This window comes from Ranitomeya variabilis, chromosome 5, assembly GCF_051348905.1.
Source record: "Ranitomeya variabilis isolate aRanVar5 chromosome 5, aRanVar5.hap1, whole genome shotgun sequence".
Taxonomy (NCBI): Eukaryota; Metazoa; Chordata; class Amphibia; order Anura; family Dendrobatidae; genus Ranitomeya; species Ranitomeya variabilis.
Window position 1 is genome coordinate 323,464,445 of NC_135236.1, and position 25,586 is coordinate 323,490,030.

General features: G+C 49.3%; 1 protein-coding gene across 8 annotated transcripts in view; it reads left to right on the plus strand.

The window, feature by feature from the left end:
• Positions 1-15,733: 15,733 nt before the first annotated feature.
• Positions 15,734-25,586, plus strand: part of PCLO (piccolo presynaptic cytomatrix protein) — a 732,405-nt gene continuing 722,552 nt past the window's right edge. For 7 of the 8 annotated variants that reach the window (XM_077264660.1, XM_077264664.1, XM_077264663.1 and 4 more), the window contains exon 1: positions 15,750-16,091. In XM_077264660.1, coding sequence (XP_077120775.1) covers positions 15,898-16,091 — 194 coding nt within the window. In that variant the 5' untranslated portion in view covers positions 15,750-15,897. Of the gene's footprint in view, positions 16,092-25,586 lie in introns of all 8 variants that reach the window. The other variant, XM_077264661.1, reaches the window with a different exon arrangement.

A 25,586-nucleotide genomic window follows, 5' to 3' on the forward strand; every position in this document is an offset into this window, starting at 1 on the left:
ATCATTGACTGCCATGAAATCAGCAGCCTATTTCTCCACCCTAGAACTCACTAGCAGATACTGGCAAGTACCAATGGCCCCAGAGGACCAAGAGAAGACCGCATTCACTACCCCCATGGGTTTGTTTGAATTTAACTGCAAGCACTTCGGCCGGTGCAATGCTCCGGGAACCTTTCAGAGACTCATGGAATACTGTTTGGATCACAAGAATTTTGAAACTGTGCTACTGTATTTAGATGATGTAATCATCTATTCCAAAACCTATGAGGAACATCTCCAGCATCTTTCTGAGATATTTGAAGTTCTAGCCAAGAATGGCCTGAAAGTCAAACTGTCCAAGTGCCATCTTCTAAAATCCAAGGTCCAATATCTAGGGCATGTTGTTCGTTCAGAAGGAGTTGTTCCAGATCCTGAGAAGATTGCTGCGGTAAAAAACTGGCCTATCCCAACTACCATTAAATAAGTTTGCGGATTCCTTAGATTTGCTAGCTACTACAGAAGATTCATCAAAAACTTCACTCGGATTGCTGCCCCCTTACAAGACCTCCTAAAAGGACAACCGTGCCAGAAGACGTACAAAAGCCCCTCTATTCAATGGACTCCAGAGCTACAACAGTCCTTCCAAGAACTTAAGAGGAAGTTAACTGAAGCCCCAATCTTTGCCTTCCCAGTCTATCCCCTTCCACCTGTGTACAGATGCCAGCTACCTGGGACTAGGTGCAGTGCTAGTTCAGGTCCAAGATGGCAAAGAAAAAGTTATAGCTTATGCGAGCAGATCCCTCCGGCCAACCGAGACAAATGATCAAAACTACAGTTTAAGTTGGAATTCCTTGCATTAGTGTGGGCCGTCACTGAAAAAATTAAGTATCACTTGGCTGCAACCCCCTTCATCGCTTTCACCAACAATAACCCATTGTCCCAGTTACAGACTGCTAAACTTGGAGCCCTTGAACAGAGATGGGCTTCTTGCTTGGCTAACTACCAATTTATCCTAAAGTACCGAGCAGGCCGATCCAATGCCCTGTCCAGGTTGCCCACAACAGAAACATCCCGTTATGACGAAGACGAGTGGAAAAATGATAATTACTTACGGGTAATTTGATTTTCCAGAACCATGACAGCACCGCACATGAGATGGCATCCGCCCCCAGGAACAGGAAACCTGTAGCAGAGATAAAAGAATGGGGCGGCCACTCTCTCCTCAGTTTGTTTCAGAGTATGGAAGATGACCGCTCTGTTAGTACACATTCATATATCACATTTACATTGTATAGCTGTACATTCGCACTTATCTATATGTCAAGAGTATGTATATATATAATATCTATTTTTTTTTATTACATATATATATATATATATATATATATATATATATATATATATTTTTTTTTTTTTTTTTGTGAATCACACAACCATCACCAAGATAGGGCGGGAATTAATGCGGTGCTGTCATGGTTCTGGAAAATCAAATTACCCGTAAGTAATTATCATTTTTTCCCTTCACCATGACAGCACCGCACATGAGAGGAAGAAATAGAAGACTCCTTAGGGTGGGACAACAGCAGATAACACCTTTCTCCCGAAAGCAAAGTTTGAAAGACCTAAGTCTAGCCTATAATGTCGGAAGAAGGTAGAGGGTGAGGACCATACTGCCGCCCTACAAATCTGCTCTACCGAAGCATTTGCCCTTTCCACCCAGGATGTGGCAATAGCACGCGTAGAGTGGGCCGTAACACCCTGTGGGGGAATTTGGCCAGAAGAAGAGTACGAAAGTGAGATAGCTGTACGCAACCACCATGCAATAGTTGCCTTTGAGGCCTTTTTTCCCGTTTGTCCCCTGGAAGGTGACAAAAAGGGCTGATGACTGACGCCAAGATTTTGTGGCTTCTATGTATTGAAGCAGGCAGCGTCTGACATCAAGACAATGGAAGGTTTGCTCTCCCTGGGATTTTGGTTGAGGACAAAATGAGGGTAGGATAATTTCCTGGTCCCTATGAATTTTAGAATTGACCTTTGGTAGGAAGGCTGGGTCAGTTTTGATAATTACTCTGTCATCCTGGAAGGTAGTGTAAGGGGGGTTCACTGAAATAGCCTGCAGCTCGCAAGTACGGTGGGCTGAAGTTAGAGCAACCAGGAGGACAGTTTTTAGTGTCAAAGATTTTATTGAAATAGAATTAAGAGGCTCAAAGGGGGAAACAGTTAGAGCATTTACAACTAAATTTAGATCCCAGGGAGCCACCTTGGGAGATAATTTTGAGGGTCTAGATGTAAAAGAGGCTCGGATGAACCTATAGACCCAAGGGTGGTCAGCAAGTTTGAGATCAAACAGCGCACCCAGGGCAGAGACATGCACCTTCAGGGTGCTAGTAGATAGCCCTCTCTCCAGCCCTTTTTGCAGAAATTCTAAAATTTCCTTTACCGGGACTTCTTGGCCCGTCTGGGACAACTGTCGCCCCGAAAATTCCAGGAATTTCTGCCAAATTTTCTGATATTTTTCTGAGGTGACTTTTTTCCTGCTAGCGAGCAACGTGGTTACTAAAGGGTTCGAGAATCCTTTTGCTAGTAGAAGTCCCCTCTCAAGTTCCAGGCGGTGAGATGTAGCCCGTGTACTTGAGGGTGTTGAACTGGTCCCTGGTGTAGGAGATCCGATGTGTCTGGAAGGATCCACGGGTCCGAGATAGACATGCGTCTGAGCCACGTGAACCATGCTCTTCTCGGCCAAAAGGGAGCTATGAGTATTACTCGTGCTTTGTCTTCCCAAATTTTCCTGAGGACTGTCGGGATTAACGGTATTGGGGGAAAAGCGTATGCCAGATGAAAGTTCCACTGGTATAGAAATGCGTCTACTCCTTCCGGTTGTTCTCTCGGGTTTAGAGAATAGAACTTGTTCACTTTTCGATTTTGTTTTGTGGCGAACAAGTCTACTTCTGGAATGCCCCAGTTGGCACATATTTTCCCAAGAACTTCCTGGCTCAGGGCCCACTCACCTTGATGTAATGGGTGACGGCTTAGGAAGTCGGCTACTTGATTTTCTGATCCTCTTAGGTATGTCCCAGTTAGAGAGAGAAGGTTGTTTTTGGCCCACAAGAAAAGTTCTTTGGCTTCTGTCATCAGGGATGGTGATCTTGCGCCCCCTTGGTGATTTATATAGGCTATTGTTGTGTTGTTGTCGGATAACACCACCACATGCCTTCCTTGTATTCTTTCTCCTATTTGAAGAAACGCTTGTCTCACCGCTGACAGTTCTTTCAGATTGGAAGACGCTTCTGTCATTGAGGGCTCCCATTGACCTTGTAGGACTTGATCCCCCACATGCGCTCCCCATCCCCATGGGCTCGCATCGGTGGTGAGGATTACTGGATTTTGCAATGACCATGGTACCGCTTTGCTCAGATTTTCTGTTTTTAACCACCATTTTAGTGAGTCTTGGACCCTTGGAGATAGGAGAATTTTCCGATTCAGATTGTAAGGGTTTCTTGCTTGCTCGGCTAGAACCTGCCATTGCAACTCTCTCGTGTGGCTTTGGGCCCACCGTGTTGCTGGAATTGTCGCCGTTAGAACTCCCAGGAGCGACATTGCATTCCGTAGAGAGATAGATTGTTGCTGCTGAAGAAGTTGCACCTTCTGTTGGATAGACTGAATCTTCCTCTGTGGGAGGATACACTCCTGTTTGATGGAATCTAGTAGGATCCCGAGGAACTCTTGAGACTGTGTTGGGACAAGTCTTGATTTCTTCAGATTTATCATCCACCCCAATCTTGTTAACACGTTTATAACTGTTGTGACTGCTTTTTCGCAATCTTCTTTGCTGTTTGCTACTACCAAAAATCGTCCAAATAAGGCACCAGTAATATGTCTTGTTTTCTGATGTAGGACGCCACTTCCGAAATAATTTTGGTAAACACGCGGGGTGCTATGGCTACCCCAAATGTAGGTGGGTGGGAGTTTTTTCGAGGTTTACTAGCAGTCTGAGATATTGCTGATGTTGGCTTGCGATTGGCACATGGTAGTAAGCGTCTGTAAGATCGATTACTGCCATATAACAACTTGGGTTGAGCACTTTTATCGCCGTCCTTAGAGTTTCCATTTTGAATTTCTCTATTTGAATGTACTGATTTAAGGCTTTCAAGTTGAATATTACTCTTAACGAGCCGTCTGGTTTTGGTGTTAGGAATAGGGTGCTGTAGAACCCTTTCCCTATTTCCGGATGAGGAACTCTCACTAATACTTCTTTTTGTATGAGGAGATGAACTTCTCTTTCCAGTGTGGCCTGATTTTTTCCCGCCACCTGGGTCATTTTCAAACGATTTGGTGGGAGGCTGGAGAATTTGAGTTTCAAACCTTCCGATAATAGGTTGGTTATCCACTGAGAAGCCGGCAGTGCCGCCCAGTGGTGGACGAACCACCGGAGTCTTGGCGTCATTGGTGTTTTGGATCAGATTTAGGGGGAGGCTTGTTGAAAAGGAATCCTTTCTGTTTCTGATCTCTCCAAGGTCTGCCACGGTCAGACCTGTCATCTGAACGGCCACGGGCCCCCCTGTATCCAGATCCCCGAAAGGATGAACGAGAAGTCTCCCATCGGCGCCTAGGAAAGGAAGGAGGTGGAAACCGCTTCTTTTTGTCAGATGCTTTTTCAAGAATCTCGTCTAGAGCTTTACCGAAAAGATATTGCCCTTCACAGGGTACTCCGCAGAGTTTGACCTTCGACTGGAAATCAGCTGCCCAATTCTTTAGCCATAATGTTCTACGCCCGGAGTTGGATAAAGCACAAGCACGTGCGGCCCCCCTGACCGAATCAATCGATGCATCCGCCAGAAATTTTGCGGCACCTTGTAGGGAGGGCAATGCCTCCAGTAGTTTATCTCGCGGGCACTTATTTTTGATTTGGTCACTTAACTCCTCCAGCCACTTGACCATAGCACGAGCCGTGCAAGTGGCCGCAACCCCGGGCTTAAATGACCATGTTGATGCCTCCCAAGCCGACTTTAGAAAGGCATCCGCCTTTTTGTCAAGAGGGTCTTTTAGGGCTCCCATATCCTCAAAAGGCAATGCTAACGCTTTAGAGGTGCTGGCTATGGCGGCGTCTAATTTAGGAGCCTTTTCCCATTCTTCACATACCGCTTCATCAAAGGGGTACTTGCGTTTTAAGGCTTGAGGAATGGAGATCTTTTTATTTGGCTTTTTCCACTCTTTCTTAATTAAATTAAGTATACTATCATGGAAGGGAAAGACCTTTCGCTTCTTCCCCTCCAAGTTACTGAACATGCTATCCTGTACTGAACGCGGCTCCTTTGGGGTTTCCACCCCCATAGTTGCTCTAACGAGTTTTAGCAGTTTTCCAATGTCCTCTGACTGGAAATACGGGTGGCCATACTCCTTGTCCGAGGAGTCTAAGTCTGAGGCATCAGAGGGGGTTAACACTCCCGGCTCATCCCCTGAATTAATGTCCGACCCCTGCTCACTTGCTGGGGGAGGGGGGTTTTCTTTAGCCGCCTGATGTTTCAGCTGTTCTTTGACTGTGGATTTAACCTCTTCCCGTATTATTGACCTGATGTTCTGTAATAAGGAAGGCGATTCTTTTGCGACTGTTTTATCTATGCAGGCCCGGCAGATTCTTTTGGTATATAGTTTAGGGAGTGTCGCCCTAAATAGTGGACAAGCCCTATTCTTTTGTTTGGAGGTGGCTTTCCTTCCCTAAAAAGACACAGTATAGTGTATCAGTGTGTGATTTTTGCCTTACAAAGGCACTCACCCCTCCAGGACCTCGGATACCGCGGTAGCTTGTGTCTCCTCAGACATTCCGGGTACAGGCATCTCTGGATCCATCGCTGGTTCGGTCATGCTAGCAGGCAACTGCGTGCTGTAAAGGACCAGCGTCTAATTGGTTTGCCCCAATATATAGAAGGAGCGGTGCGCGCGCCTCTGGAACAGCTTCCGCCCGGAAGTGTCTAGCACACCGGCTCCTTCGGCGTGTGACGTCACTTCCGGCGTGACCGGAAGTCGTCATCCTTCACTTCGGCGGCCGGCGGCAGTGAAGGACACGCCCCCTGCCCCGGACCTGCCTCCTGCCCAGAGCGGTCGCCGGGGAGTCCAGCGAGGGGAAAGAAGGCGCGGTACATCAGCCCTTCACCCGGACAGCACCGCACGCAGTACCGTCGAGCATGGCTGGCCCCCCCGCGGACCTCGGCCTCCGGACCGGATCATCAGAGGGGTATGCCTCCGGAGGTAGGAGCTCTGCCACAGGCGTCCACCTGCAGGAACAGGAAACCAAACTGAGGAGAGAGTGGCCGCCCCATTCTTTTATCTCTGCTACAGGTTTCCTGTTCCTGGGGGCGGATGCCATCTCTCATGTGCGGTGCTGTCATGGTGAAGGGAAAAGAAGTAGAAATGCCTACCTTCTATTCCTATGTTGCCAAACAGAATGTGCGGAGAGTCAAAAACAACCGAGTTTCCGAACCTAGCATCAAATCCATGGTGAGTCACAATTGGGATGAAATCCAGGAGAGCAGAACTTTCAGAACCCTACGGAAGTTGCTAGAATCTAGGCCCCCAAAACTGCCCGTGGGCCACAAACAATCTGAGCCACAACTCTGTTGATTATGGCAACAGAAAAAATGTGCGCAGTTCCACAAAGGAGTGCTTGTTCGACGCACCGTGAACCCCCATGCTCACAAAATAGTGTTTGAAGTAGTCATGCCCAGACAAGATGCCAGCCTCCTAGAGGCCTACCAGAACCAATCAGGACACTTTGGCTGCAAAAAGACTGAGATGACCATTCGAGAACGCTTCTATTGGATACGAATCCGCCAAGACATTGAGAAATGGTGCAGAGAATGTGTTTCATGTACTCTAAGTAGCCGAGAAGGTATGGACCAAAGAGTCCCATTGCATCACATTGAAACTCATCATCCTCTGGAACTTGTTGCCCTTGACCATGTGATATTGCAACCCAGTTGTACTGGATACCTCTATGCTCTGACCATTATCAATCACTACACTAAATTTGTTGTGGCTGTGCCTGTCAGAGATACGACTGCCTGGACCACTGCCACAATATTTTGGAAACATTTTGTAAGGCCTTATGGATTTCCCGAGCAGATCCTGACAGACCAAGGTCCCGCATTTGAGTCAGAGTTATTCCAAGAACTGTGTGCACTCTGTGGCTGCAAGAAACTTTGCACAACTGCACACCATCCCCAATGCAATGGACTATGTGAAAGGATGAATAAAACTTTGATTGACAAAGAAAGACAAGAATGGCCTGAGTTGCTCCAAGAGTTAACTTACCTGGATAATAACACGACCCACTGCTCCACCGGTTACACTCCTTATTACCTGATGTTTAGCTGTCCAGGAAAACTGCCTGCAGACTTTCAGCTAAACGTTCAAGTGGAAGATCACTCTAATTCCCTAACACAGTCAGACTGGGTGGTAGATCACCAAAGACGTCTCCAAGAAGCTAACGAAATTGTGGAAGACCGAATGAAAGCTGTCCACCAAAGGCAGGAAGATGATTTCAATGCAAGGGCCAAGGCGAAACCATTACAAGTAGGAGACAGAGTCTGGGCTAAAAAGAACCACCACTCCCACAAACTGGATGGACCAGTGGTAATCATACCCTTATGTCATCAACAGTATCCCTTTCCCAGGGGTGGAAGTGTATAAAATTGTCAGAGAGGACACTCAATAAGAAAAAGTGGTCCAACGTAGCCAGATCACCCCTGGAAGTTCCGGCCCTACCAGTTTATAACCCTATTGCACCAGAATAGATTTTCACAACCCCCACCACACCGTTTGGCTTCATGCACCCTGGCTTCAGTTTACACTGCCAGTGCCTCATTCTCTGTTAGAGGATTCAGACATAGTTCCTACATCCACCGAAGAAGAAAGGAAAGTGCCTGCTCTGCGGAGATCCGAACCAAGCGACACTTACCCGATCGTTATCATGACTAGTTGCTCGCTACTTATCTAAATTGGAGAGACTTTGCGTGTACGAGATGTATGGAGAGGAGCCGTGTGTGTGCAAGGTGTATGGAGCGGAGCCGTGTGTGTACGAAGTGTACGGAGTGGAGCCGTGTGTGTACTAGATGTATGGAGAAGAGCCGTGTGTGTAAGAGGTGTACGGAGAAGAGCCGTGTGTGTGCAAGGTATACGGAGAGGAGCAGCGTGTGCAATGTGTACGGTAGCGGAGCTGTGTGTGTATGAGGTGTACGGAGCGGAGCCATGTGTGTGCAAGGTATACTGAGCGGAGCAGCGTGTGCAATGTGTATGGAGTGGAGCCGTGAGTGTACGAGGTGTACGGAGTGGTGCCGTGTGTGTACGAGATGTATGGAGCGGAGCCAGGTGTGTATGAGGTGTACGGAGTGGAGCCGTGTGTGCAAGGTATACGGAGCGGAGCAGCGTGTGCAATGTGTACAGAGCGGAGCTGTGTGTGTACGAGGTGTACGGAGTGGAGCAGTGTGTGTACGAGATGTATGGAGAGGAGCCGTATGTGTATGAGGTGTAGGGAGCAGAGCCGTGTGTGTGCAAGGTATACGGAGCGGAGCAGCGTGTGCAATGTGTATGGAGCGGAGCCGTGAGTGTACGAGGTGTACGGAGTGGTGCCGTGTGTGTACGAGATGTATGGAGCGGAGCCATGTGTGTATGAGGTCTATGGAGCGGAGCAGCGTGTGCAAGGTGTATGGAGCAGAGCCGTGTGTGTACGAGGTGTACGGAGTGGAGCCGTGTGTGTGCGAGGTGTACGGAGTGGAGCCGTGTGTGTGCGAGGTGTACGGAGTGGAGCCGTGCGTGTAAGAGGTGTACGGAGTGGAGCCGTGTGTGTAAGAGGTGTACGGAGCGGAGCTGTGTGTGTACGAGGTGTACGGAGCGGAGCCACATGTGCAAGGTGTATGGAGCGCAGTCGTGTGTGTACGAGGTGTATGGAGCGGAGCCATGTGTGTACGAGGTGTACGGAGTGGAGCCGTGTGTGTATAAGGTGTATGGAGCGGAGCCGTGTGTGTACGAAGTGTATGGAGTGGAGCCGTGTGTGTACGAGGTGTATGGGGAGGAGCCGTGTGTGTATGAGGTGTATGGAGCGGAGCCGTGTGTGTGCGAGGTGTACGGAGCGGAGCCGCATGTGCAAGGTGTATGGAGCGGAGCCGTGTGTGTACGAGGTGTATGGGGAGGAGCCGTGTGTGTATGAGGTGTACGGAGCGGAGCCGTGTGTGTACGAGGTGTACGGAGTGGAGCCGCATGTGCAAGGTGTATGGAGCGGAGTCGTGTGTGTACGAGGTGTATGGAGTGGAGTCGCATGTGTACGAGGTGTATGGAGCGGACGCTGGCTGTGTCGGATCGGAGCAGATATTGCTCCTCGCTCTGACACTGACTGGCACAGGAGACACAGGAGGTCTTTATCAGTGGCGTATCACAGCTGCAGCGACGTGAGCAGTCAGCGGCGCAGCTGGATGACACCATTCAGCGCCGTGGGAGTGGAAGCTGCCGGCTGCTGCGAGGGAGCGCGGTGAAAGGTGTGTGTGTGTAGTGATGGAGAAGGCAATGATGGGGGTGGGGTAACCATGTGTGGCCATTATACTGCACCCAGCATTGTGTGGGGCCATTATACTGTATGGAGCATCGTGAGGGGCCATTATACTGTACCCAGCATTATGTGTGGCCATTATACTGTACCCAGCATCATGTGTGGCCATTATACAGTACGCAGCATCATGTGTGGCCATTATACAGTAAGAAGCATCATGTGGGGCTATTATACAGTATGGAGCATAATGTGGCCAATGGCTATTATACAGTATGGAGCATCATGTGTGGCCATTATACAGTATGGAGCATAATGTGGCCATTATACAGTATGGAGCATCATGTGTAGCCATTATACAGTATGGAGCATCATGTGGCCATTATACAGTATGGAGCATCATGTGGAGCCATTATACAGTATGGAGCATCATGTCTGGCCATTATACAGTATGCAGCATCATGTGGGCCCATTATACTGTATGGAGCATCATGTGGGGCCAGTACACTGTACGCAGCATCATTTGGGGATATTATACAGTATGGAGCATCATGTGTGGCCATTATACAGTATGGAGCGTCATGTGTGGTCATTATACAGTATGGAGCGTCATGTGTGGCCATTATACAGTATGGAGCGTCATGTGTGGCCATATTTTTTTTGTTTACAAGTATTGTTTACGAAACATTGTGATCAGAAGTGCTAAATGGGTGTGGTTGGGGTGTGACTAGTTGTGAAATGGGTGTGGTCAGAGGTGTGGCCTAAAATTTGCCACGGCGCGCGCACTTTGTCCCTCTTTACCTTCCTCGAAAGTTGGGAGGTATGTCCCCATATACAGCATGAGCCACACACAGCCTCCCCATATACAGCCTGAGCCCCACACAACCTCCCAATATTCAGCATGAGCCCCACACAGCCTACCGCATATATTGCATGAGCCCCACACAGCCTTCCCCATATATTGCATGAGCCCCACACAGCCACCCCATATATTGCATGAGCCCCACACAGCTTCCCCCATATATTGCATGAGGCCCCCCATAGCCTCCCAATGTCCTGGATGAGGCCCCAATAGCCTCCCCATTACCTGTATGAGGCCCCCACAGCATCCCCATGTCCAGTATGAGGCCCCCACAGCCTCTCCATGTCCCGATGTGGCCCCCACAGCCTCACCATGCCCTGGATGAGGCACCCACAGCCTCACCATGTCCAGGTTGAGGCTCAAAAATAAAAATATCTTGTCAGTGGCAACTTAAAAACCTGTGGCATAGGGTGGGAGAGGTATGTTTTACAGATCCCACCAGATGGCCATACCCAGTGTATTGGGCTACAAGGATGATGGTGTCAGGAAATCACTCATGCTGTACTGTGGGTGCCTGTGGCCATGCTGGGGGTCGGGTCATTACTCACCCTGCTGTGTACCGTGGGTGCCAGCGGCCATGCTGGGGGTCGGGTCATTACTCACCCTGCTGTGTACCGTGGGTGCCCACGGCCATGCTGGGGGTCGGGTCATCACTCACCCTGGTGTGTACCGTGGGTGCCCGCGGCCTTGTTGGAGGTCGGGTCATCACTCACCCTGCTGTGTACTCTGAGTGCCCGCGGCCATGCTGGGGATTGGGTCATCACTCACCCTGGTGTGTACCGTGGGTGCCCGCGGCCATGCTGGGGGTCGGGTCATCACTCACCCTGCTGTGTACCGTGGGTGCCCGCGGCCATGCTGGGGGTCGGTTCATCACTCACCCTGCTGTGTACTGTGGGTGCCTGTGGCCATGCTGAGGTCGGTTCATCACTCACCCTAGTGTGTACAGTGGGTGCCCACGGCCATGCTGGGGGTCGGGTCATCACTCACCTTGCTGTGTACCGTGGGTGCCCGCGGCCATGCTGGGGGTCGGGTCATCACTCACCCTGCTGTGTACTGTGGGTGCCTGTGGCCATGCTGGGGGTCGGTTCATCACTCACCCTAGTGTGTACTGTGGGTGCCAACGGCCATGCTGGGGGTCGGGTCATCACTCACCGTGCTGTGTACCGTGGGTGCACGCGGCCATGCTGGGGGTCGGGTCATCACTCACCCTGCTGTGTACTGTGGGTGCCTGTGGCCATGCTGAGGTCGGTTCATCACTCACCCTAGTGTGTACTGTGGGTGCCCACGGCCATGCTGGGGGTCGGGTCATCACTCACCCTGCTGTGTACTGTGGGTGCCTGTGGCCATGCTGGGGGTCGGGTCATCACTCACCCTGCTGTGTACTGTGGGTGCCTGTGGCCATGCTGGGGGTCGGTTCATCACTCACCCTAGTGTGTACTGTGGGTGCCAACGGCCATGCTGGGGGTCGGGTCATCACTCACCCTGCTGTGTACCGTGGGTGCCCGCGGCCATGCTGGGGGTCGGGTCATCACTCACCCTGCTGTGTACCGTGGGTGCCTGTGGCCATGCTGGGGGTCGGTTCATCACTCACCCTAGTGTGTACTGTGGGTGCCAACGGCCATGCTGGGGGTCGGGTCATCACTCACCCTGCTGTGTACCGTGGGTGCCCGCGGCCATGCTGGGGGTCGGGTCATCACTCACCCTGCTGTGTACCGTGGGTGCCTGTGGCCATGCTGGGGGTCGGTTCATCACTCACCCTAGTGTGTACTGTGGGTGCCAACGGCCATGCTGGGGGTCGGTTCATCACTCACCCTGCTGTGTACCGTGGGTGCCCGCGGCCATGCTGGGGGTCGGGTCATCACTCACCCTGCTGTGTACCGTGGGTGCCCGCGGCCATGCTGGGGGTCGGGTCATCACTCACCGTGCTGTGAACTGTGGGTGCCTGTGGCCATGCTGGGGGTCGGTTCATCACTCACCCTGCTGTGTACTGTGGGTGCCCGCGGCCATGCTGGGGGTCGGTTCATCACTCACCCTGCTGTGTACTGTGGGTGCCCGCGGCCATGCTGGGGGTCGGGTCATCACTCACCGTGCTGTGTACCGTGGGTGCCCGCGGCCATGCTGGGGGTCGGGTCATCACTCACCCTGCTGTGTACCGTGCGTGCCCGCGGCCATGCTGGGGGTCGGGTCATCACTCACCCTGCTGTGTACCGTGGGTGCCCGCGGCCATGCTGGGGGTCGGGTCATCACTCACCCTGCTCTGTACCGTGGGTGCCCGCGGCCATGCTGGGGGTCGGGTCATCACTCACCCTGCTCTGTACCGTGGGTGCCCGCGGCCATGCTGGGGGTCGGGTCATCACTCACCCTGCTGTGTACCGTGGGTGCCCGCGGCCATGCTGGGGGTCGGGTCATCACTCACCGTGCTGTGTACCGTGGGTGCCCGCGGCCATGCTGGGGGTCGGGTCATCACTCACCCTGCTGTGTACCGTGGGTGCCCGCGGCCATGCTGGGGGTCGGGTCATCACTCACCCTGCTGTGTATCGTGGGTGCCCACGGCCATGCTGGGGGTCGGGTCATCACTCACCGTGCTGTGTACCGTGGGTGCCCGCGGCCATGCTGGGGGTCGGTTCATCACTCACCCTGCTGTGTACTGTGGGTGCCTGTGGCCATGCTGAGGTCGGTTCATCACTCACCCTAGTGTGTACAGTGGGTGCCCACGGCCATGCTGGGGGTCGGGTCATCACTCACCTTGCTGTGTACCGTGGGTGCCCGCGGCCATGCTGGGGGTCGGGTCATCACTCACCCTGCTGTGTACTGTGGGTGCCTGTGGCCATGCTGGGGGTCGGTTCATCACTCACCCTAGTGTGTACTGTGGGTGCCAACGGCCATGCTGGGGGTCGGGTCATCACTCACCGTGCTGTGTACCGTGGGTGCACGCGGCCATGCTGGGGGTCGGGTCATCACTCACCCTGCTGTGTACTGTGGGTGCCTGTGGCCATGCTGAGGTCGGTTCATCACTCACCCTAGTGTGTACTGTGGGTGCCCACGGCCATGCTGGGGGTCGGGTCATCACTCACCCTGCTGTGTACTGTGGGTGCCTGTGGCCATGCTGGGGGTCGGGTCATCACTCACCCTGCTGTGTACTGTGGGTGCCTGTGGCCATGCTGGGGGTCGGTTCATCACTCACCCTAGTGTGTACTGTGGGTGCCAACGGCCATGCTGGGGGTCGGGTCATCACTCACCCTGCTGTGTACCGTGGGTGCCCGCGGCCATGCTGGGGGTCGGGTCATCACTCACCCTGCTGTGTACCGTGGGTGCCTGTGGCCATGCTGGGGGTCGGTTCATCACTCACCCTAGTGTGTACTGTGGGTGCCAACGGCCATGCTGGGGGTCGGGTCATCACTCACCCTGCTGTGTACCGTGGGTGCCCGCGGCCATGCTGGGGGTCGGGTCATCACTCACCCTGCTGTGTACCGTGGGTGCCTGTGGCCATGCTGGGGGTCGGTTCATCACTCACCCTAGTGTGTACTGTGGGTGCCAACGGCCATGCTGGGGGTCGGTTCATCACTCACCCTGCTGTGTACCGTGGGTGCCCGCGGCCATGCTGGGGGTCGGGTCATCACTCACCCTGCTGTGTACCGTGGGTGCCCGCGGCCATGCTGGGGGTCGGGTCATCACTCACCGTGCTGTGAACTGTGGGTGCCTGTGGCCATGCTGGGGGTCGGTTCATCACTCACCCTGCTGTGTACTGTGGGTGCCCGCGGCCATGCTGGGGGTCGGTTCATCACTCACCCTGCTGTGTACTGTGGGTGCCCGCGGCCATGCTGGGGGTCGGGTCATCACTCACCGTGCTGTGTACCGTGGGTGCCCGCGGCCATGCTGGGGGTCGGGTCATCACTCACCCTGCTGTGTACCGTGCGTGCCCGCGGCCATGCTGGGGGTCGGGTCATCACTCACCCTGCTGTGTACCGTGGGTGCCCGCGGCCATGCTGGGGGTCGGGTCATCACTCACCCTGCTCTGTACCGTGGGTGCCCGCGGCCATGCTGGGGGTCGGGTCATCACTCACCCTGCTCTGTACCGTGGGTGCCCGCGGCCATGCTGGGGGTCGGGTCATCACTCACCCTGCTGTGTACCGTGGGTGCCCGCGGCCATGCTGGGGGTCGGGTCATCACTCACCGTGCTGTGTACCGTGGGTGCCCGCGGCCATGCTGGGGGTCGGGTCATCACTCACCCTGCTGTGTACCGTGGGTGCCCGCGGCCATGCTGGGGGTCGGGTCATCACTCACCCTGCTGTGTATCGTGGGTGCCCACGGCCATGCTGGGGGTCGGGTCATCACTCACCCTGCTGTGTACTGTGGGTGCCCGCGGCCATGCTGGGGGTCGGGTCATCACTCACCCTGCTGTGTACCGTGCGTGCCCGCGGCCATGCTGGGGGTCGGGTCATCACTCACCCTGCTGTGTACCGTGGGTGCCCGCGGCCATGCTGGGGGTCGGGTCATCACTCACCGTGCTGTGTACCGTGGGTACCCGCGGCCATGCTGGGGGTCGGGTCATCACTCACCCTGCTGTGTACCGTGGGTGCCCGCGGCCATGCTGGGGGTCGGGTCATCACTCACCCTGCTCTGTACCGTGGGTGCCGGCGGCCATGCTGGGGGTCGGGTCATCACTCACCCTGCTCTGTACCGTGGGTGCCGGCGGCCATGCTGGGGGTCGGGTCATCACTCACCCTGCTGTGTACTGTGGGTGCCTGTGGCCATGCTGGGGGTCGGTTCATCACTCACCCTAGTGTGTACTGTGGGTGCCAACGGCCATGCTGGGGGTCGGGTCATCACTCACCGTGCTGTGTACCGTGGGTGCACGCGGCCATGCTGGGGGTCGGGTCATCACTCACCCTGCTGTGTACTGTGGGTGCCTGTGGCCATGCTGGGGGTCGGGTCATCACTCACCCTAGTGTGTACTGTGGGTGCCAACGGCCATGCTGGGGGTCGGTTCATCACTCACCCTAGTGTGTACTGTGGGTGCCAACGGCCATGCTGGGGGTCGGGTCATCACTCACCCTGCTGTGTACCGTGGGTGCCCGCGGCCATGCTGGGGGTCGGGTCATCACTCACCGTGCTGTGTACCGTGGGTGCCCGCGGCCATGCTGGGGGTCTGGTCATCACTCACCGTGCTGTGTACCGTGGGTGCCCGCGGCCATGCTGGGGGTCGGGTCATCACTCACCCTGCTCTGTACCGTGGGTGCCGGCGGCCATGCTGGGGGTCGGGTCATCACTCACCGTGCCCCTTTAAGCCATGGATGGCCGCGGTGATGATGATGATGCGCTGATCACCTGCCGGAGCCGAGCATGCTCCCTGCCCAGGAGAGGAGGAGACTTGCAGCCGTAGCATCTGTAGCCGGGCAGCCCGGATCACTAGCGCCGGAGCCCGTCACTATGGAAGAAGCCGCGCAGGATTAGACGGTGGCAGGGAGCGGCGCGGACACCGAGCAGGGCAGTGCTAGTCGTACACACCGGGCGGCTCATCATGGGCAACGAGGGCAGCATAGAAGGCGGAGAAGGGCTGGGTGGCTACACGGAGGGCGATGGGAGAGGGGGCTTCGCCCAGATCCCTGCTGGAATGGAGGCTGACCTGAGCCGGCTCAGCGAGGAGGAGAGGAAGCAGATCGCAGCTGTCATGTCAAGGGCGCAGGAGCAGCCGGCGGATCGCTCAGCGATAAGGCAAGTGCTGCCATCCACATCTGTCTGATCACTGGAGACCCCGATCTGCTGCTCCCCCTTCTCGGAGGACGTGACCAGCTGTAGTGCCCTCTCCCCATCAGCCCCTTGTGTCTGCAGATCGCTGCCTGTGTGTGCGGATGGGACGTGTCCATGTTCTGCATGGCTGAGTGTGCTGTCACAGGTCCCTTTAAAGACCCCCTCCCCATATCATTGCTGAGAGGAATCAGGATTAATAATGGATGAGATTTAGGATTCTGGATTTATTGTAGCGCTGGATCTCTGTGTGATGCGATGGGCACCGCTATGGGCGATGCCATGATCCCAGGCTGATGCCATGCCCAGAGGATTATGCTTGGCGTCATTACACCAGATTAGCCCTGGCCATGGTGCTGAAGTTCTGCTGCCTCCATATACAGCCATGCTCTGTGTGATGGGATCTACCCAATAATAGCTGCTGCCGACCATCACTGTTATGGGCACACAGTGTATGTATTACTGGGCAGCTACATCCCATACAGCAGCCTGTGGCCACAGCTCCTCTGTGAGATCAGATCTGCTGCCATTAACGACAGCTCAGCACAGCCTGCTATATACACATATTTGCCAGAATACATATTGATTGCAGCTCTTGTCTATTCATGGTGCCCTGGCCTTTCTGCCTCTCTCATTCCACATTTCTTCTACTGTGCAGTCTGGGAACCATTGCAAATGGCAATGTGCATGTGTCACTGAGCTAAACGAGAGCCATCATTATATGTGTATTGTGTCAGGGCAAGCCTTGCCTTGCTGCAGGGATATGGCGGCAAATAAGAAGTTCTGCTAGGAGGCTTAAAAATATTACACTCATTAAATGTCTAAGTAGTCAATGTAGGCTTTACAGCAGTATCTTGCTTTACTGGTATCTATAGAAGTCTCATTACTTGGTAGTCAAATCAGTTCATTACAAAATCACTGATTCTTGTGGAGGCATTTGGGAATGATAGTGTTAAAACATAAACTTGCTGAAGAAAACAGTGTGTAAGATTGCACGTTACAGCAGATTTCCATTGTAGCCCTATAGGGTCTATTTCTCATTAGCCTGAGCTGGTAACTGTTTTATTTCTAAAGTAATCAGTCTAAGGAAAAAATAAGCAAGGCAGGTTTACACTTGTTTATGTATAAGTGGTGGAAACAAATCTCAGAATATTCTCTTTTCCTAGCTTTGCAATACTTACCTGGCTTTTAATTGAATTAATGTAACTACCAGTTAATGGAAATTATTTGGCAAGAAAATAGAACCTGCAATTACTATAAGTTGGATCAGACCTTTAGGCCTCGTATCACAATTTTCCCATATGGCAATCTCAAAAGCAAATCGTAGTATTCAATATACTGCATTCTTATAAATCTATTATCTATCTATTATTTATTTATCTATCTATTATATGTCTGTCTGTCTATCTATCTATCTATCTATCTCATATCTATTATCTACCTATTACTTATTATCTATTATCTATGTTATCGATCTATTATCTATCTATCTATCTATCTATCTATCTATCTATCTATCTATCTATCTATCTATCTATCCATCCATCATTTATCCTTATCTACCTCCATGGCATTTCAGCATGGAGATATGGCAGCTCATATTTGAACTAAATATGTCACCACCAGTCTCAATTCTGTAACTTTCTCCAGATTTTGGTGACATCAGAATATTGTGAGAGAATTATTTCTATCTACTCTGCACATCAGCAGCCTTTACTGGCCTCATGATGTAGCTGATTTGCAGAGAAACAAATGCCCCCTCCCTCTGTTACTTATTTACAAAATAGTTGAGTCAGGTCATGTCCATTATATTTTTGTTCTTTATTTCCAATTCCTGTTTTAGAACCACTGGCAAAATGATTGGAATATGAAACTGGTATAGAGCCAGACATTATGACTTGCCACAGTTTTTGGTGAAATTGCATTTACGACAGACTTTTTGGGGTTCGGAAGGAACGTAGGTTTGGCATTGGGTTGTCTAGTTTTTCATTAGTCATGGTTCCCCATACTTCTGGGTGAATATGTTAAAACAGGATTGAAATGCGTCTCCTGTGTGCTTTAGATTAGTCTAGTGATGGGAAATGATATCTTGTTTTGTACCATAAGTTTTCGGATTTAGGAAGGCCAACAGTGTTGCACCTTCAGCAAATTACTTATCCTGTTAAGGGAAGATGCATGGCTGCTTGTGTAATAGTTCACGTCTGCCAGAACACTCGCCATTCGGACACAGTGGCTCTCTGTCCTACCTCTAAAGGCCGGGCATAGGGACACAGTTAGGTCATGGGTTGTTTTCATGATGTCTCCACAATATACATGGTGTTCTGGTATACTGATGACTTCTGTTATCCCAGTCTGATAATATTGTGGCTCTCCATTGTAGGATACCGTGTTGTAATGTGTGTCGTGTTCAGGCAATCTGGTTCCTGGGAATGGGATCAAGTGTCTTTTGCGCACATTGCTGAAATCAGAAATAACAATATGGGCCCAGCGGCACCTTCTGTGATTACAAAGAGCATTATGCTGATAAACTACATTAAACAAAGCTGATCAAACGCACAAGCTGAGTGCTGATCAACAGATCAACAGGATCGCAGTTGGTAAATGGATATGTAATGTTCGAATATGGCTGGCAGGGTGGATTGATTTAAATCACGCCGATTTAAATCATGATTTAAATCACGATTTAAATCAAAAGATTTTTTTCTATTTAAATCGGATCGATTTAAATCATGATTTTAATCATGATTTAAATCACTGATTTAAATCAAAAGGTTTTTTTTTATATAAATCACGATTAAAATGAGAAGTGAGAGCAGTGCGCATGTGCGCCCATAGTTACACGGACGAAACTAGGGGCAACGATCTAACGCCAGGGTGAGGGGGGGACCCCAAAGTAAGTAAAAATCTTTTTTGTTTTACTATATGGCAATAGGTAGGTGTTTAAAAGCAGCATGTCTTAATTGTATAAACTATTAATAGCCTCCACATTTTGTTCATACTGCCCCTTTAATTCCACACTTCTAGCTTGGTTTCACTTTTGGTTTAGTTTCTTTTTCCATTCAGTTGACATGCCCAAACTTGTTGGATAGTCAGCATCCTACAGAAACCTCTGGAAGAGCATGGCATTGTGAATGTTACACATATACAGCCTTTATTCTACTGAGTTAAACAACTCAGCTTTATCTCATGATGGAAGAACCTTTGGATGGTAAAATATTTTCCTCAAAAAGCAGTTTATTGAAAAAAATCCGATTTAAATCAAAAAAATCCGATTTAAATCAAAAAAATCCGATTTTTTTGATTTTTTTAAAAAAACATTGATTTTTATCCACCCTGATGGCTGGAAAAGTTGCCAGACAGTTTGATTTGAACATAAAAAGAATCAGTCAGCACAGTCCAACCACCGAAACTAGTTATATGGTCCTGATCAGGGCCGGACTAGCCATCGGGCACTTCTGGCAAATGCCAGAAGGGCTGGTGCCAGTAGTGGGCCGCTGCACGCCGACTCACCCCCCCCCACCAGCGCCGCCACTGCATTCAACTATACCGGCGTCTATGACGCCGGTACAGTAGAATGCAATGATGGAGGAGAGAGCATCTGCTGATGCCCCCTCTCCCATCATTCCCCACTCTGCCTCTGACAATGTGGGTGCGCGCACACTCACTGTGTGTCAGGCAGTGCAGCGGCAGCCACCGAGACAGGAGCAGAGAGCAACGCGGGCAGGAGAGGTGAGGAGTGTGTTTTTTTTTTTTTACTGGACTGTGGGGCCATTCTCGGGGAGGAGGAGAGATGCGGGCTGTGCTGTATACTACTATGTGGGCTGTGCTGCATACTGCTAAGTGGGCTATGCTGTATACTGCTACGTGGGCTGTGCTGTATACTGCTAAGTGGGCTGTGCTGTATACTGCTACGTGGGCTGTGCTGTATACTGCTACGTGGGCTGTGCTGTATACTGCTATGTGGGCTGTGCTGTATACTGCTATGTGGGCTGTGCTGTATACTGCTACGTGGGCTGTGCTGTATACTGCTACGTGGGCTGTGCTGTATACTGCTAGGTGGGCTGTGCTGTATACTGCTAGGTGGGCTGTGCTGTATACTGCTACGTGGGCTGTGCTGTATACTGCTACGTGGGCTGTGCTGTACTGCTACGTGGGCTGTGCTGTATACTACTGTGTGGGCTGTGCTGTATATTACTGTGTGGGCTGTGCTGTATACTACTACATGGGCTGTGTTATCTGCTATGCGGGTTGTGCTATATACTATGTGGGTTGTGCTATATACTATGCGGGCTTTGCTATATACTATGGGGGTATATTATATTCTATGGGGGAGACCGTGTTATATACTATGTGGTTGTGTTATATACTATTGTGGGGATATATTATATTCTATGGGGGAGGCGGTGTTATATACTATGGGGGGCTGCATTATATTCTATGGGGGCTACATTATATATTATGGAGAGGTGGGCTGTATTATATTCTATGGGGGGCTGTATTAAATTTTATGAGGGATGATTGCATCATACTCTTTGATGGGGCTGCATTATATTCTGTGGGGAGGTGGGCTGTATTATATTCTATTCTGGGCTACATTATATTCTATGGGGGGCTGTATTATATTTATATTCTTTGAGGGATGATTGCATCATACTCTTTGAGGGGGCTGCATTAAACTATGAGGGGGGCTGCATTATATTCTATGGGGTGGCTGCATTATACTCTGGGGTGGCTGAATTATATTCTGTAGGGTGGTGGCTGCATTATACTATATGTGGGCTGCATTATACTGTATCGAGGACTATGGGGAATACGTTTTACTATATGAAGAACTATGGAGTGCATCTTTACTATATGGAGCACTATGAGGAGTGTATTATGCTATATGGAGGACTGAGCAGTGTATTTTAATATATGGAGGACTATAGGGAGTGTATTATACTATATGGAGGACTGTGGTGCACATTATAATATATGGAGGACTGTGGTGTGTATTTCACTAATCAAGTAAAATGCTGCATATTCAGATTGTTTTTGCTGGAACAAAAATCATTGTTCTCAGCAGCACATCGCTGGTGTAAACTGTAGATGTGCTTCTGATAACATGATACTGTATGGTGATCTGTTTGTGATCTATTAGTGATTGTTCTGTCCCATCATTATTCCTCAGCTGGTGGAAAGAGGCTGGGAAACAAGCGTTGAACAACTTCAGTCGATCAAACTCATTTAGCGGCCTGAACTCAGCGCTTGTAAATACAACCAAAATGATTTTTTGTGATGTGCAATATGTTAGCATTTGGGGCCCCATTTTAAACTTTGACTAGGGCCCCACTTTGCCTAAAACCGGCCCTGCCTACAAGTGTACAAAGATATTATACAGTCACCATGTGACAAGTGGGCCTGTGTAACTTCAAATGCCAGGGCTGAATTTTAGTCCCAGTCCGGCCCCGGTCCTGATATAAGTTAAGATAATGTAATCCTACACCTTTATGTATGCAATTTGTTGCTCTCTGACTGAAATATTGCTATTTAATTCATATGCAAATGAGGCTTAAGTGCTCTGGGCGTGCCAAAGTACAGCGAGTGAAATAAGTATTCAACACTTCACCAGATTTTTAAGTAAATATATTTCTAAAGGTGCTATTGAAATGAAATTCTCACCAGATGTCTGTAACAACCCATCCGATCCTCACAAATAAATCAAACCATAGATGTCCATAAATTAGGTTATGTGTAATAATGAGAAGTGTTATAGGGAAAAAGTATTGAACATGCTAACTGAAATTTAATTAATACTTTGCACAAAAGCCTTTGTTGGTGATGACAGCTTCAAGACCCCTCCTGTGTGGAGAAACTAGTCGCATGCATTGCTCAGGTGTGATTTTGGCCCATTCTTCCACGCAGACTCTCTTCTAATCCTGAAGGTTCTGTGGACTACTTCTATGAGCTGTGGGCTTTAGTTCCTTCCCAAATTTACTATTTCATTCAGGTCAGGTGATTGGCTGGGCCATTTGTGCAGCTTTATTTTCTTTCTCTGAAACCAATGGAGAGTTTCCTTGCCTGTGTGTTTGGGATCATTCTCTTGCTGACTTGTCCATTATCATTTCAGCTTCATCATCCTGGTAATTGGCAGCAAATTTTTATCAGGAATGTCTCGGTACATTTGTCCATTCATACTTCCTTAAATTATATAAAGTTCCCACCTTCAAACTTCACTGTTGGCATGGGATTTTTGGGGCAATATGCAGTGGCTTTTGGCTTCTAAACATGGTGTATATTATGGCACTTAAAGAGCAAACTTTAAATGCACTTGAACATGGTTGTTGTTCAGCAGTGGAGTATAGTATGGTGAGCGTGCATACAGGCCATGGAGGTAGAATGCATTAGCGTACTTATAGTTTTATTTGAAACAATTGTACCTGTTGATTCCAGGTCTTTTTGTAGCTCTCCACAGGTGGTCCTTGGCTCTTGGACAACTCTTCTGACAATTCTTTTCACTCCCCTGTCTGAAATCTTGCAGGGATCACCTGGTCATGGCAAGTTTGTAGTGAAATTATGTTCTTTCCACTTTTAGATTACAGACCCAACAGTGCTCACTGCAAACTTCAGTAGTTTAAAAATTCTGTAACCAATTCGATCAGTATGTTTTGCAACAATAAGTTTGCAAAGGTCTTGAGACAACTCATTGGTTTTACTCATCATGAGGTATTTCTTGTGTGGCACCTTGGTAATGAGACACCTTTTTATAGGCCATCAGTTGAACCACCTGATATTATTTTTCACTAAATGGCAGAATTGCTTTCTAATTACTGACAGATTTCAGCTGTTGTTATAATGTTCCATGGCATTTTGCACCTCTTTTTCTTCATGTGTTCAATACTTTTCTCTGTGTCAGCTCTCATTATTACACATAACTTAATTTATGAACATCTATGATTGTATTTCTTTGCCTGTGTTGATTGGATGGTTTGTTACCGACATATTGTGATAATTTTATGTCAATTGCAGCTTTAGAAATATATTTACTTAGAAAATTGGGGATGTGTTCAATTCTTATTTCAGCATCTGTATGTCTCAAGCCTCTGCCTTCCCAGCTTTATTTCTCACTCAGTTACAACTTCCTATACTTCACTGACAGCTCCTTTGCTGTTTAGTCAAGTCAGTGTACTTTCATTCAAGTAGAGAAGGTGAGGCTGGGCAGGAAATAGAGCAGCAAGGGCAAATTTTGGGATGTGCTTTGGCATACCCAGAGAACTTAAGGCTCATTTGCATATTAATTAAAAAGTTGTTTTCACTCAGGGAGCAGCAGATTGCATATATCAATAGGATACTTAGTAGTTTGGCATATATCCGTAAGACGGTTCAGTACTTTAATACTACAGCAGCAAACCAACAGCCAATGGGTGGGTCGCAGAAGGTCTGTCTCAGTTCTGCTCTCAACAAATCTGTCTCTGAGTTACTTCTCTGCCTTCATCCCAAGCTTCTTCAAGCTGTACTGCCTTTTGCCTCTACAGTCAATAATGTTTACAATCCACTTGCCTTAATGGTCACCTAGCACTTGTGAATGGTCACCTAGCACTTGTGAATGGTCACCTAGCACTTGCGAATGGTCACCTAGCAACTGTGAATGGTCACCTAGCACTTGCGAATGGTCACCTAGCAACTGTGAGTGGTCACCTAGCACCTGTGAATGGTCACCTAGCACTTGTGAATGGTCACCTTGCACTTGTGAATGGTCACCTAGCACTTGTGAATGGTCACCTAGCAGCTGTGAATGGTCACCTAGCACCTGTGAATGGTCACCTAGCACCTGTGAATGGTCACCTATCACTTGTGAATGGTCACCTATTACTTGTGAATGGCCACCTAGCATTTGAGAATGGTTACCTATTACTTGTGAATGGTCACCTAGCATTTGTGAATGGTCACCTAGCACATGCGAATGTTCACTTAGCACATTCAAATGGTCACCTAACAATTGTGAATGGTCATCTACCACATCTGAATTTCAGTATTTTGGATCCACACCTTAATTTGGGAACCCTGGCACTACCACCATTCCTGCCGCTGGCTGTAACTTAGAACTAGTACAATCCATTTAAGCACAACATGTATTTTATTATTTTACTCCCTTACATGCCACCATTAATTGCGCAGCACTTTACTTTACACAGGGGGAACCCTTGCTGCGGTTTGAACCCAGGACCCCAGCGTTGCCTGACATCTAGGAATCTTACCTCTTTAAGATGGCAATAGCTAGGGTCCTGAATGGTCACTCCTGCAGTCTTTCTCTCTCTCTTAACTTCATGTCTAAACTTTCTCCTCTCCCACATGTTCTAGCCCTGCACTAACAAGGCCATGCCTCCCTTCCTAATGACGACTGGGGCTGACTCCTCTTATTGTCACTCCAGTTTAATGGAAGCCTAATTCTGCTGGTTAGATAGTCAACCACCACCATAATGTACATTTATCATATTGCCAGTTACATGGGGTTTGGGTCTGAAAAGTGGTTAACCCAATGTAACTTGTGGAAGAACGGTGATAGAGGAAGCCATAAATATGATAACCACCATGAAACGCTCATGTGAGCCATTTGTACTAACAAAAATATTTTAATCCTTTGTATCTCTGAACATAGAGGTCACGTGCAAGTAAATACATATATGCAGTCACAGCAGCTAGTATCCTAGCTACAGAACAGTACATAAATGTACTAACCCAGGTCAATATAAAGGTGGGACAAAACAAGCAAAAGTCCTCAATAAAACAGTTCCAGCTTGTACACATACATGGCATCTAGCAATTCATCATTCACCCTCCATAAACAAATAATTTTTAGGTAGAGCTATGTACATACCACAAGAAAGAATATAATAAGAATATGACTGTGTGGGTAGAGAACATGTACATTTGCCACATTTAATACAGTATTGATCAGTAACAAATAACAAAAAGGACATAAATCCCAGTGACCCAGCCTTTCTAAGAAGCTCGTAAAATTCACATCTGTATTGCTATATGTTAAAATGCGTCTTTAAATCAGTAAATTGAAAACAAACTTGTGTCACGTTTGTTCTCTCTTGATAGTATTTCTGCACATAACATTAATCAAAAATAAGTTTTACGTTTGATTAGCCAAATGAAAGTGGAATTTAGTCAGAACTGGAAAATATTTCAAAATAATGTTGCATTGCAAATATGCCTTATCTTATATTACCTTTTATAGTCATACAGATGCCATCAATATTCTTATAACTGAGAGGCAACAAATAAGAGATAAATGTTGTCGTGTGCGCTGTCAAGGTAAAGACAAGTGTGAGAAGGTGTAGAACATTCATTAAGACAAACACATTTCAAAACCCATCTGATTTCTTCCTCAAGAAGATCAAATGTATTTTGAAACGCGTTTCTGTCTTTTAATAAATGACTTCACCATGGAGCGCTCCTATTTTGTTTCCTAAG